Source organism: Pelophylax lessonae (assembly GCF_965119305.1).
Source record: "Pelophylax lessonae genome assembly, chromosome: 5".
Classification (NCBI taxonomy): Eukaryota; Metazoa; Chordata; class Amphibia; order Anura; family Ranidae; genus Pelophylax; species Pelophylax lessonae.
Window position 1 is genome coordinate 200,758,169 of NC_138772.1, and position 14,050 is coordinate 200,772,218.

Here is a 14,050-nt window from a genome sequence, read left to right on the forward strand (position 1 = left end):
AGCAGGGGAACTTTGGGGGTGCTGCAGGATTTCAGTCCTCCACGGCGTAGTGTGTTACCAATTGTTTTCTTGGTGACTATGGCCCCACCTACCTTGAAATCATTGATAAGATTCTCCCGTGTAGTTCTGGGCCGATTTTTCACTGTTCTCATGATTATTGAAACTCCACAAGGGTGAGTTCTTGCATGAAGCCCCAGGCCAAAGGAGATTGACAGTTATTTTATGCTTCTTCTATTTGCAATTAATCCCCCCAACTTGTCACCTTCTCACCAAGCTGCTTGTTGATGGTCTTGTAGCTCATTTCAGCCTTATGCTACAATCTTGTCTTGGACAGCTCTTTGGTCTTGGCCGTGGTAGAGAGATTGGAATCTGATTGATTGCTTCTGTGGACAGATGTCTTATACAGGTAAAAAGATGAGATTAGGAGCTTTCCCTTTAAGAGTGCTCCTAATCTCAGTTTGTTACCTGTATAGAAGACACCTGGGAGCCATCTTGCCGATAGGGGATCAAACACTTATTTCACTCAATAAAATGAAAATAATGTATAACTTTTTTGAAATGCGTTTTTCTGTACTGGTTTCTTAGCTGTCTCTCACTGTTAAAATAAACATACCTTTAAAATTATAGACTGATCATTTCTTTGTCAGTGGGCAAACTTTAAAATTAGCAAGAGATAAAATACTTATTTTCCCTAATGTAATATCACCATGGAGGAAACTGACTGGTCTCAATTTCCTTCTGCAGCAGGACAATGATCCCAAACCCACAGCTAAACTGATAAAGCACGATCTGCAAAAAAAAAAAAAACAAGCAATAGTGTTGCCCCCACAGAGTCGTGATCGATAGCATCGCACCATTCTGGGTATACTTGCAAAGAAAGATGGAAGACAGCCAAAGTCTGCTGTGAAACCGTGGCAACTTCTCCAGGATGCTTGGAATCATTACCATGCAAGTACCTTAAAAACTGCATGCAAGTGTACATAAGAGAACTGCTGCTGTGGTCACCCAAATACTGATTTTATGCATGTTTCTTTTCAGTTTACTGCACCTCCAAGAAAGCTTTTGGATAAATAAAAAAAACTTTTAATTCTATTATGGAAAGCATTTTTGCTTTAAACATTTTTCACAAGTACCTAAAAATTTTGCACAATACGATTTATACATACATACACACAACACAGAATAAAAGTTTTCTCTCACTTTTCTCTGTAGCTCAATATTGGCAAGCAGGAAGCACAATGCATTTCTCATTCAGAAAGTGATGTGGCATTAATATTGTATTTCATAGTATGATCATAGGTGTGCGCAGTCTAATGCATTTGGGTGTACACACCAAAGCTCAAACACACATGCATGTGTGTATATACTGAATTTTTATATTTATATATATACACACACACACACACACACACACACACACACACACACACACACACACACCTATGGCAGAGCCAGTACAGGGAAAGAGAAGTATGGTAGCACTTCAATAATAGCAGATCTGGTAAGAGGGAGATATGTCCCATGTCCCTGTCGGCACACAAAGTGATAATGCTAATGCACATGGAGTGATAAGTGTGCCCAGGCACACCCGGCACACCCCCTGCGCACACCTATGAATATGATCTACTTTATGCAGTGTCTGTTCTTTCTCAGCACAAAGATTACTATACCTAAAACTCACAATTTAAACTATGCTACTTACTTTATATAAAGTAAATGTATGCAATTTGGGAAAAACTTAAAAGAACCACTTACATGCCTTCAACTGTGTCAAGTCTAAAAAACAAAACAAAAACAAACAGAAAAAAAAAAAAAAACACAAGGACTTAGCATGCTTAATTTAAGCAAATAATCAAAATTAATCAATTAAGAAAAGCTTTATTTGTGCATCTAGGACTTTAATATAGTGTGCAAGTAGATTAAAGAATGTCAGTCCTAAAAAGCGGAGATCACCAGGTTAGTGGAAACATACAAATATTGGACAGAAATAGGTTACCTTAGAATTAAAAGAAAAGAGCCAAGCTTACGTTATGTGCAAGAATTATTATGTGCAGTAATGCATCGGTGACAGCGGCATCAGTTCACATGCATTTAGATTATTATTCACTTAACATTCAAAAGTTAATAGGTATTAAACTTTATAAGGGACTGTTAGAAGACTCGCCCTACTATACTTTTCACTGAAATGGTGTCCTAAAGCAATCACCAGATTGATATTCATCCTTACGTTTGTATATTGGCCAGTTCCCTAGCTGCTTTCTGGCCCTACCAATCACAAAGAAGAGTTTATGCATATGCACCACATTCTGCTTCCAACAGGTTAAATAGTAATGGAGAAGACTGCATTCACTTTACTCCAAGATTTCAATATTTCAACTATTCGCTGGTCATCACAACTGCACATTTCACACAGGCATAGAACAGATATGACAGCTGCTGTGTAACTGCACACTTTTTTCTTTTTGCTAATGGAACTGTATTTAGTTGGCCACGCATGGGTTGATTTTATTTATTTTTTTAACTTTTAGTCCCCGTTCACACTGGGGCAACATGTCAGGCGACCTGGTCGCCTGACAGGTCACCGTAGGTCACTCGCCATAGAGAAGCTATGGACCCGTTCTAATAGGAGCGACACAAGTCGCTCCGACTTAGAAAAAGGGTCCGGAGCTTCTTTGGGGCGACCCGGAGCGACCTGCATAGACTTCAATGTTATGAAATCCGTGCCGGCCACTCCGAGGTCGCGGTGCGAGCAGCGCGCCGCGACCTATGAGGTCGCCTCGGCAAGTCGGATCGCCCCAGTGTGAACGGGGCCTAAGGAGTATTGAAGAATCTATGTCTAATTCTTTTATCATGCATTTTCAAAAAGTGAAGCGTAAACAGGAAATGGAGGGATGCTGACTCAAAGACAGCCGTATTCGATAGCAGTCTATGAAAGGCAGCGAGAAAGTTCTGTCCCTGATCATACAGAGACTTCTTGTGCAGTCATCTTGATTTTCTTGCCCACATGGTGCAGTACTTTTTTCCTCCCCTCAGCAAGCTTACAAATGTCTAATGTTTCAGACCAAAAACACTCATTCTTTCGCTCTAGGGTAACCCCAAGTAGACCAATCCTTGTCCAGGGGGCATTTTTTATTGCCGAATCAAGGGTAAGATCAGACTTTGTCTATTAATTTCTTAGGAAAGAGTGCTCCAATGTTCTCAGACTTGATTATAGTTTTACAGTAATCGTTATTTATATTATTGAGCTACAAATGTATTTGTACCTAGTTTTCTAAAACCTTCCCAGCTATAGGAAAAATAAAACACTGGTACTGCTGCTGCTGCTTTCATCATCACAGTACTCGGTCATAAATTAGTAAAAAAATATTTAGTTATATTAAAGTAGAAGCTAAAAAGGTTCATCCCTTCTGATCAAAAACAATCACCTTTCTAGAATAAACTACCCTTCACAATCCACAAGGTGTCACTATTTCTACAAAATCATCCTCTAGCACCACGCCTACTTTTACAACATCCTGAACTCTAACTGGCCTTGAAGAAAAATGAAAACCAGACAGCCTACTACACAGAAAGCTAACCATAAATGTATCCACCGGTCTATGCAGCACATTCCTTGTCACGCTGATCATTGCAGATCGTTCATACAAGTATGCATTTTTTTCACTGCAGTGCATCCAAAGCACTCCAAGACCTGACTTAAAGTTAACACATTTTTTAACAGTTTCAACAATCTGCATTTAATTCTTTTAAATATAGTAACACTATGTTATGATGAAGCTTTCCTATCCCTTCTAAATTTTGCTGAATATAGCAAAAAGCTATAAATGAAATACACATAATGAGTAAACCTTCAAATAACGTGTTAGCAACCTTGCAAACTAGTTTGGCTTTACCGACTGGTAGTACATGAATGCCTCGTAGGATAGTGATGTCACACATGCAAGAATGGAAGAAAGAATGGTACATGACTGTGAAATGGAGAGAACAGAATGATGTGAAATGCCTGAAACATGATATCACAAGGTGGAGAAGGAAATGAAAGGGAAAAATGGTAAACAGAACAAGAAAGGTGAATGATGTGAATGTACAGTGTGGATGATACATACTTTGTAAGCTGGCCTTTGTTTTTGTTGTTATCCACACCATTGTAAGTCACAGCTGCTAACTTTCTGCTTCTGTAGTTTTCATAGTGTACATTATTGGTGACATCCTTGAGATCTTGCATGTGAGTCCTGTAGGAAAAACACAACCAAACACCCTTTCACACCAAAACACACCATGTGACAGAATTCATTAGGTTTAATTTCTTTACAACCTATTTAAAAGAAGTTCAGGATTAAAAAACAAAAAAACAAACAAAAAAAAAAGTATACTCACCTAGGTGGATGCAGCATTGATCAAATGCTGCATCTATCCCTCCCCAGCTCTGCAGTGAGAACTGAGCGATCAAACACTGCTGATCACTCAGTTCTCCCCCTCCGCTCTGAGCAGAGAGCCATGACTGTCCGTAAGTGGCTCTCTGCTCTCCCCTCCAGCGCTCACTGGAGCGCTGGGCTGTGGAGGATGCAGGAGGGGCTGGCTCAGCATTCCAGTGGATTGCCGAGAGCCTGAGCCAGATGCTGGTCAAGGCTTCTGGGCAGATACCAACCCCATGGTCGGGATCTTTCCCAAGCCTGGATTGACTGTCAGCTGCTTTAGCCCGCTGACGGCTGAAAATGGGTCACAGAAGTGCAGAACGAACGGCACGCCTGTGATCCATAGAAGTAGGGTCAAAAAAGCTTTGGCCATACTACTTTAATGGGTTTTTTTTTTTTGATGTGCCAATATTTCTGGTAACTACACTCATGCCCAAACCTACAATTTCCATGTTGAAATTTCAAGTAACCAATGATCCTGTAAGAACAATAAATTGGCTGACTTTCAAAAAAAAAGTATTGAGAATGACTGTCAAAAAAAAAAATATCTGCTATATTGGTGCACAAAATACTAATGTCTAGTTAGGCTGTGTAACTTAAAGAGAACTGGTAAAGCTTATGAGATTTTTTCGACTATGTACTTGCTCCTAGGTGCCAGTATACATAATGGTATTCATAAAAAGTCTAAATAGGACATGAAGTCATTTCAGCAATTTGACTTTACAAAAGATTTTGCAAATCCAGAATACTTGTGCATGGAAGTGAAAAAAAACACAATTATGTGACATACAGAAAGGCGCGCATATATGTATAAACCTATATAAACATTTACCAGAACAGCAGTTTATTAAAAAAAAAAAAAAAAAAAAAGTACAATTTCGACCAATATTACAAACGCCATCAGATGTTACACATGTCTTCTGTTAAAGTGGTTGTAAACCCTTACATATACCCAGTAAAGTGACTGGCTTCAGGTAAAACACAGATGGAACAAATGATCCAATACACACTGGCAAAAAAAAAAAAAAAAAAAAAAGTGAATCATTTGGCATTACCTGGTTTTCTGTAGTAATTTGCCATAAAAATGTGATCTGACCGACAATAGACAACCACAATGCTCTTAAGCTGAGAACACTAACAATTTCAAGGCCCCTTTCACACAGGCGGACCGTTCAGATCCGCCTGTTCGTTTTTTTGGCAGATCTGAACAGTCCCCCCCATGTATTCCTATGGGGCATCGGATGTCAGCGGAGACATGTCCGCTGACATCCGACCCGATCCGTAAAATCGGGACGGATGGAAACCCTATTTTCCATCAGTCCAGCAGATCGGATGAGAACGGACCGACAGGCCGTTCCCATCCGATTTCCCCCATAGAGATGCATGGGGAACTGACAGCAGTGTCTCCGCACACAGCACGGAGACACAGCTGTCATCCTCCTGCTCAGCGGGGGAGAAAAGCTGAGTCCGTTTGACGGACTACAAGTGTGAAAGAGCCCTAACTTCTCAAGTCTTTATTGAACACACCCATTAAACATTTATAGTGCTGGAGGAAAATGTATATGAGCCCTTGGAGTTAATAGTAGTTCAAACTTCCTTTGGCAGCAATGACTTCAAGTAAGCTCTTTCGGTATCTCTGGATCAGACCTGCACAATATTCAGGAGATATTTTTGACCATTCCTTTGTACAAAACTGCTTCAGCTCAGACACATTTGTAGGATGTCTGGTATGAACAGCTCTCGAGGTCATTCCACAGCATCTCTATGGGGTTAGGGTCTGGGCTCTGAAGCCAGTCTGTGGGGGGATTTACTTCAATGCTTCAATGTCCAGCTGCATCATTTTTGTGCCATACACAGTGCTGAGTTTTCTTCCTGAACAACTCAACTTTTGTTTCATTGGTCCACAAAACATTTTCCCAGTAGTGTTGCGGTTTGCTAAGGTGCTCTTTGATAAACTTCAGGCGCACAACAATGTGTTTTTGGAGAGCAGCAGCTTCCTTCATGGTGCCTGGTCAAGGACACTCTGCCTGTTTAAAGACTTACATATGGTAGACACATGAACAGGAATGTTTGCCAGTTACAGTGGTGTCTTCAAGCCTTTAGCGGTTACTTGTGGGTTCTTCTTTACCTCATTGAGGATTCCGCACTGTGCCTTAGGAATCATCTTGGCAAGGGGTCCACTTCTAGGAAAAGTAGCCACAGTACTAAAGGGTCTCCATTTATAGACAATTTGTCGAACTATTGACTAATGGATGCCTAAACACTGAGCTTGTGTTGCATCACTTTCCATCCTTACACAGATCAACTACTCTTGAACATACTGTATGTCTTCAGAGAGCTCCTTTTTACGAGGCATGGTTCCCATCAGCTGATGCTTCCTCTGAACAGCAATCATAAAATGTTTGAGTATTGTTTATCAAAGTAGCTCTAAACCACACATCAAAACTCCTTTTAATAACTGAACTCCAGTTGGGCAAACTACTGACTCATATTAGCCTTCATTGAAGTGTTTATTCTATGGGTTCATATACTTTTTCCTACAGTATTGTAAATGTTTATTGCTTGAGATCAATGAAGACACAAGAAATGAGAATAGTGTAGTTTGTTAAGCACTTTGTGTTTGTCTACTGTTGTGACTTCTGTTGTGAATTAATTCCAAAAGGCTCACAGACTTTTTCCAGCCACAAAGTTGTACCTGTTTATCTGAAGTCTTCTCTTCATCAATGAGAAGGGGAGCTGAATTTACACTCTGCAGAGCTCAGTGAGAGCTGACTGGAGGGAAGGGACACACCCCCTTCACACAGTAACAGAGCTGATGCTGTCAATGAAAGACTGTGTTGGAACTCCCTCCCCCGTCACCTTTTTACCTTTCTGAGGAAGGAAAACTTGTCAGAAGTGACTGTTGCAGATATCAGTGGAAGGAGACAGCAGACAGAAATGCCACTTCCTGCTCTTGATTGAGACAGATGCACACTATAGAGGGATATGCTTTGTTCATATTTTGTGTCTGAGGTTTACAACCACAATAATAAAGGACTAGGAGATATTATTGAAACCCAGTGACTACGTTGTCAGTGCCTAAATAATCTTTCAAAATTAGAACAGCCTAAAATTAGGAATTAAGATGTGTCAACAATACTAAACAAATCTGCTACATGTGCCAGTAAAATGTAGTTGGCAGAGACCACATTTCGGAAAAAAAAAAAAAAAATAACTGCTAATCTCTTTCAACCATTGCCAGCAATTTGAAGCCGTTCTAGCAAAGATATTACTGTGAAGAAAGGAACCCAGAATGTAACAGGTGCACCAACACACCGCACATACACACACAGGTGAAGCGATGTTTCTTTTTCCCCTCAATGTATTTTTTCTGAGTTGGGCACAATTTATTATACCGTAACAGACATTATTCTGTCTTCTCAGATAATATAAATATGGTGAAAATGCATTGCAATAAATATACAGGACTATGTTTGAATAAGGTGCAGTCACGTATGCAACCATTATAGATGCTTCATGATGCTGTGAAGTCTTATATTTGTCAAAGATGTGTTTACCTTATCAACATGTTCCGCAGAATAGTGAAGTCACAGTGTTCACTGTTTTCAACTGTAAAGGGAGGTAAAACAGGATGGTAAAGGAAAAGAAACAGCTAGTCTAACAGAATTCATGTCATTTTTACATACACTTACTGTCACATTACAGGCACAGACAATAAGAACACTATTATTTTGTTTAACATAAAGCAACATTTTACAACAACCCTGCCCCTCTTCCCCCACATGCAGAACACAGAAAAAGAAAACCTTATGTCTGCATGTTGTTTGCATATTGATAGCTACTGACACAATGCTCTCTCTAAATCAGAAAAGACTGTCATCATTTGGATCCACAACCAGCCTTGCACCACCAGAGATGGAGGCATACTAAGAATGCGTATATTGTTCTCTTGTGAACAATTCAGACTTGTCTGCGTCCACATTAGAGGTGACTTATCATTCAGCGACCAGACATGGTAATCACTGTTCATAAATCTAATACTTCAACTTTAATTTGCCAGTACAAAAGCAGATCAGACTACCTGAGACCTCTGGAACATTTTGGGCAATCCAAGTTGATAATCAAATCTGACAGTTATGTGTGGTACAGGCAGGGATTAACCACCCATATTGTGCAGAGAACATTATTGGAGATCTCCAAACATGTACCTGAGTGGTATTTTACAGAGCAAAGGTTTTAAAGTGATTTTTTTTTTTTAAGACTCGAAAAATAAAAGTCCTGCCATTACCTTTGTTCCTTTTTCTATTAGTTTGCAGTTGCAGCACCCTCTAAAAATCACTCAGATCTCCAGGACAGGGTTGCAAGATTTGGATGGTTACTGATTAAATCCTGGGCTTGCTAAATCCTTTTACTGCCACCACTGTAGTTGTGTTATGGCAGTGTAGCGAAAGCATAAAAACAATTCGCAGACACAGGTTTGTTTCCTGGCAATGCTGCAGCCTTGCAGACTTACTGTAGAAGAGGCTGTCACTTCTATGTGCGAGTGGGTAGGTAATCAAACACTTGTCATAAAAAGAATAGAGATTTGTGAAATAATCCCTTAAATTGCCGCCCCCTCCACTAAAAATCACACAAACAAAGCAATGTGTGCTGATATGAAATCATCTTACATTCATTAGATAAACATTTTTGTTTCTACCTAAATTTACGTGTTCTGTTCCCATTTCCTGGTTTCTTTTTGTCACTCGTGATGTCACCTTGGCCTTACAGCTGCATCTGGGTGTGTGGTATAAACAGGCAGCTTTAGTCTAAAGACTAAACAGCTGGAGGAGGCTATTTACATGCCGCTCCCTTGCTGCTTTGTGTCACTAAAGAATAGTGCCCCATCATTGGTGTCAGTGGGAGGAAAGAGTGCCCCATCATTGGTGTCAGTGGGAGGAAAGAGTGCCCCATCATTGGTGTCAGTGGGAGGAAAGAGTGCCCCATCATTGGTGTCAGTGGGAGGAAAGAGTGCCCCATCATTGGTGTCAGTGGGAGGAAGAGTGCCCCATCATTGGTGTCAGTGGGAGGAAGAGTGCCCCATCATTGGTGTCAGTGGGAGGAAGAGTGCCCCATCATTGGTGTCAGTGGAAGAGTGCCCCATCATTGGTGTCAGTGGGAGGAAGAGTGCCTCATCATTGGTGTCAGTGGGAGGAAAGAGTGCCCCATCATTGGTGTCAGTGGGAGGAAAGAGTGCCCCATCATTGGTGTCAGTGGGAGGAAAGAGTGCCCCATCATTGGTGTCAGTGGGAGGAAAGAGTGCCCCATCATTGGTGTCAGTGGGAGGAAAGAGTGCCCCAGCATTGGTGTCAGTGGGAGGAAAGAGTGCCCCAGCATTGGTGTCAGTGGGAGGAAAGAGTGCCCCAGCATTGGTGTCAGTGGGAGGAAGAGTGCCCCATCATTGGTGTCAGTGGGAGGAAGAGTGCCCCATCATTGGTGTCAGTGGGAGGAAGAGTGCCCCATCATTGGTGTCAGTGGGAGGAAGAGTGCCCCATCATTGGTGTCAGTGGAAGAGTGCCCCATCATTGGTGTCAGTGGGAGGAAGAGTGCCTCATCATTGGTGTCAGTAAGAGGAATAGAGTGGCAGGAACAATGACAGTGGAGGGAATAATACCCCAAGGACCAGATAAAAGCAAGCAAAATGGCCACATCCGACCCCCCCAGGCCGCAGAAAAAAAAACATACTTCCTGGTAAGATCGCTGAACAGCAAACTCAGTCATTTCCAGCCCCTCCTCCTTCTCCCTTCTGAGACCTGCGTGTGCCCGACGATGGGGCCATTCAGAAAGCGCAGCGCAACTCACACATGCACAGTAGGAGGAAACTGGCAGTGAAGCCTGAAGGCTTCACCGCCGGTTTCCCTTACTTGCAATACCAGCGCCTGCACCCGAAGCCGATGGACGAATCGGCTTGGGGAGCCAACATTGCAGGATCCCTGGACAGGTAAGTGTCCTTATATTAAAAAGTAAGCAGCTACAGTATTTATAGTTGCGGACTTAATTTTTTTTGTACAGGCTGGAACTCTGCTCAAAGTAAGCTGCATTCTAAGGAAGCAGATCGAATGAGAAAATTGACTATATGCATGCAGGTCATCATTCGTAATACGTCTGTCTGATGTCAACAACAAGGACATGGGGGAAGAAGAGAAGATGATAAACTGTCCTGATATAAATTCCAAAAGAAGGTGCGTTGTTTATAGAACACTAGATTATTTGAATAGAACCACATCAGTCTTTGGCCTAGAGGAGTTAAGCCTTGTAAACACTACTAGTATTTTTTCATTTAACCCAGCAGGGCTGAACGAAATAAAAACTGACAGCTCAGGAGGAGCCACTTTACTATGCGATGTTAGTACAGCAATCTCCCCTGCTGTTCTATTGGGCTCTGACAGGGGGATATACCCATTGATCTTGCCAGAAATGTACTGTTTTTGTCACTTTCTGTGAGCCTAAAGAATAAGTCCACCTTTGTAAAAATAATAAATGCACATTTTTGCAGGTAAAAAAAATGTGCATTATTTATTTTTTTAATGAGCCTGTAAAGCATTGTAAAGAACCTGTAAATCTCAGATTCCTGCAGATTGCCAGTTTATCTGTCCGCTCGTATGGGCAGGCAGTTACAAAATGACACGTAAACTCAACTACCTCTAGTGCACTCACTAGAATTCTGGCAGTTTGAGAACTACAAGCCTTCAGCCACAAAGGCTGTTGGTACTTGTAGTTTATTCACAGGTCTCCGTGAAGAAATGACGTGGACCCCCACGCGTCCATGTTTTTTTTCTCCACTTTTGACCGCACGTGCGGGGAGAAGATCCCAGGCACGATGTCACAGTGTCCCAAAGGTGAACTTCTGCTTTAAAAGAAAGCATAAAGAAAGTTTTCACACGAGTACCAGGTGAAAATAAAGGAAAAGCCTAACAAAAATGAAAAACGAATTCAGAAACTACATCTTTGGGCTGGTAAGTTGGAATACATTATTTCTTTGGTTTTTGGTACACTTTAAACTTGCTATGTTTGGAGTCTAAACCAAAACACCCAGACAAAATATTAAGGTCTGCTTACTGTACTAAATACAGATTAAAGTTTAGCAATGAGCAAGTGTCAAATTGCAAACCTGCACTGTCTCCAGATTAGTGGATCAGAGATCTTCTTTAAGGATAACAGCCCATTTAAACCAACCATATCTCTAAAACTAGCCTTGTGTTTTTCAAACATGTCTGTAAAGAAACATCTTAAATAATACTTTACAATTCTCTGAATGTAAAACTTGGTGGTGATGCCAAAAGGAGAATTGCAATGCCTAACATGAAGCAAGATCTATTTCCCTCCCGCTGAAATATTACCGAGTCAAAGAAAGAAAAACTGAAAGATGAAACAAAAAAGGTATCAGATTGCCAAAACTTGAAAGTTAAAATAGTTTTTTAGTGCAGCTGTTTGATTTTTGATGCCAGAGCTCTGTTTCCTGCCAGCCTAACACATCAAAGAGCCAAAGTACTTCCTCTGTTTAAGTAGTTCAACCCCTGAAATTACTTATTCCACATTTTGTGGACAAAATAAAGAGACAAGGTTTCAAGCAGAGATCACAAAGCCCTGTTAAGTGCATGTCCATGACCCAAGTTTCTCAAATTTTATAAAGAATACTTGGTCTGTATGGCAAAGACACATTTGCCATTCTGCAGTTTTTTCTAAAAAATGTGCAAACAGTACAATATCTTAGATCATAAGAGGCACTTTAGTTTGGGTGCTTACTCTATTGTGCTGCTGCAGTCTTGTTTATAGCCAATAATGGTGCAGTTCAATGCAGGCCACAAAAAATGGATTTTTGTAAGATCTTACCGTAAAATCCTTTTCTCTTAAGCTCATTGACAGACGTAGTCTTCTTGATTCTCAAGAGCTGGGTTATGTTGTCTCCGCAGGAGTAGGACTAGGCAGAAAGACAAAACGTTCTGGCTCCACCTTAGGGGCAGTCCCTGAGGGTATATCCTCCCTCTCTCTGCTACAGGGAATCAGTTCTGTTCTAAAGCAGTAACAGAGAATTTAACCCAACTCAATGATAGAGGGGCGGGTACTACGTCTGTCAATGAGCTTAAGAGAAAAAGATTTTACGGTAAGATCTTACAAAAATCCATTTTTCTCTATCGCTCATTGACAGACGTAGTCTTCTTGATTCTCAAGAGCTGGGACATCCAGAAGCAGTGCCACAAAATGAGGGGTGGGATTGACAGAATCAAAATCCAATCTAGAAGGCCCAACCGGAGCCAACTAGAAGTATCAAAGGACTCATCGAGTAAACAGATGAGACCTACCCCACAAATCCTCGAGGTAGACCAACAGTCTCCTCAAACAGTAGCCTGCAGGAACCTTGCGGCCAGAAGAGGCATCTGACGATGCCATCACATAAACCTTATACAATATTGTAAAGGTATGAACCGACTACTAAACAGTCGCCTTGAAAACCTGAACCACTGACGCCTGATGGCGGAAGGTCCAGGAAACTCTAAGCGCCCGAGTAGAATGCGCCTTAACAGGGAACGGGGGATCCCGACCCTTGGATAAAATAAGCCTATACCACCGTCTGTCTGATCCATCTAAAGATGGTCGCAGCAGAACAGGCAACCCCTTCTTAGGGCCATCCGTGATCACAAACAGTGAATCCGTCTTACAAATTGAATCCGTAGTATTCAAGTATATCCTGATCGCCCGAACTACATCCAAGGAATGCCATGCAAATTCTCGAGGATGATTGGGCTAAGGACATAGGAAGGACAATACACTGTCCTTATTCAATGAAACTTTGAAACCACCTTAGAAGGAAGGATGGATTCGGATGAAGAACAACCTTATCCCTATGAACCACCAGATCTGGGGAACAACAGGATAATGCAGCCAGTTCTGACACCCTGCGTGCAGAAGTGATAGCCACCAAGAAGACCACCTTCTGGGATAAAGTAAGCAAGGGAATCTCCCTGATATTTTCAAAGGGAGGTGTCTGAAGAACCGACAGCACCAAATTAAGATCCCAGGATGGTAACGGCGCGTGCACTGGCAGAGCCAGGTGTCGCACCCCCTGGATGAAATTCCGCACCAAGGAATGAGTAGACCAAAGCTTCTGAAAGAAGATAGCAAATGCTGAAACCAGACCCTTGATAACACTCAAGGCCAGCTTCTGCTCAACTCCCTGTTGCAGAAAGCCAATATTCGGACTACCGAATAAAGATGTAGATGGAACCCAAGGGATTCACACCACACAATATAAGACTTCCATGTACGATGATAATCTTTCTGGAAGTCGCTTTCCTTGTTTTAACTAGAGTAGGAATAACTGAAGCTGACAATCCCTTGTCCTTCAGCACCTGGGTCTCAATAACCAGGCCGTTTAAAACCAGCGATCGTAAAGCAGGATGGAAGATCGGTCCCTGAGACAGTAGATCCTCCCTGAGAGGAAGTCTCCACGGGACGTCCGCCATCAGTCTGACCAAGTCGGCGTAACAAGCTCGACGAGGCCAGTCCGGAGCTGCCAGGATTACTGGAATTCCTTCCTCCTCTATCCTGCGAAGAAGTCTTGGCAGTAACCCAAGAGGAGGGAAGGCATACATTAG

At 41.8% G+C, this 14,050-nt stretch overlaps 1 protein-coding gene across 2 annotated transcripts in view; it reads right to left on the bottom strand.

Moving 5' to 3' along the window:
• The window catches only part of SEPTIN7 (septin 7), a 158,568-nt gene that overhangs the window by 9,046 nt on the left and 135,472 nt on the right, over positions 1-14,050 (bottom strand). Inside the window, exons 8-10 of one of the 2 annotated variants that reach the window (XM_082258646.1) lie at positions 7,973-8,024; positions 4,107-4,232; positions 1,756-1,776 (exon numbers count right to left, since the gene is read on the bottom strand). In XM_082258646.1, coding sequence (XP_082114772.1) covers positions 1,756-1,776; positions 4,107-4,232; positions 7,973-8,024 — 199 coding nt within the window. The remainder of the gene's footprint in view (positions 1-1,755; positions 1,777-4,106; positions 4,233-7,972; positions 8,025-14,050) is intronic. The other variant, XM_082258647.1, reaches the window with a different exon arrangement.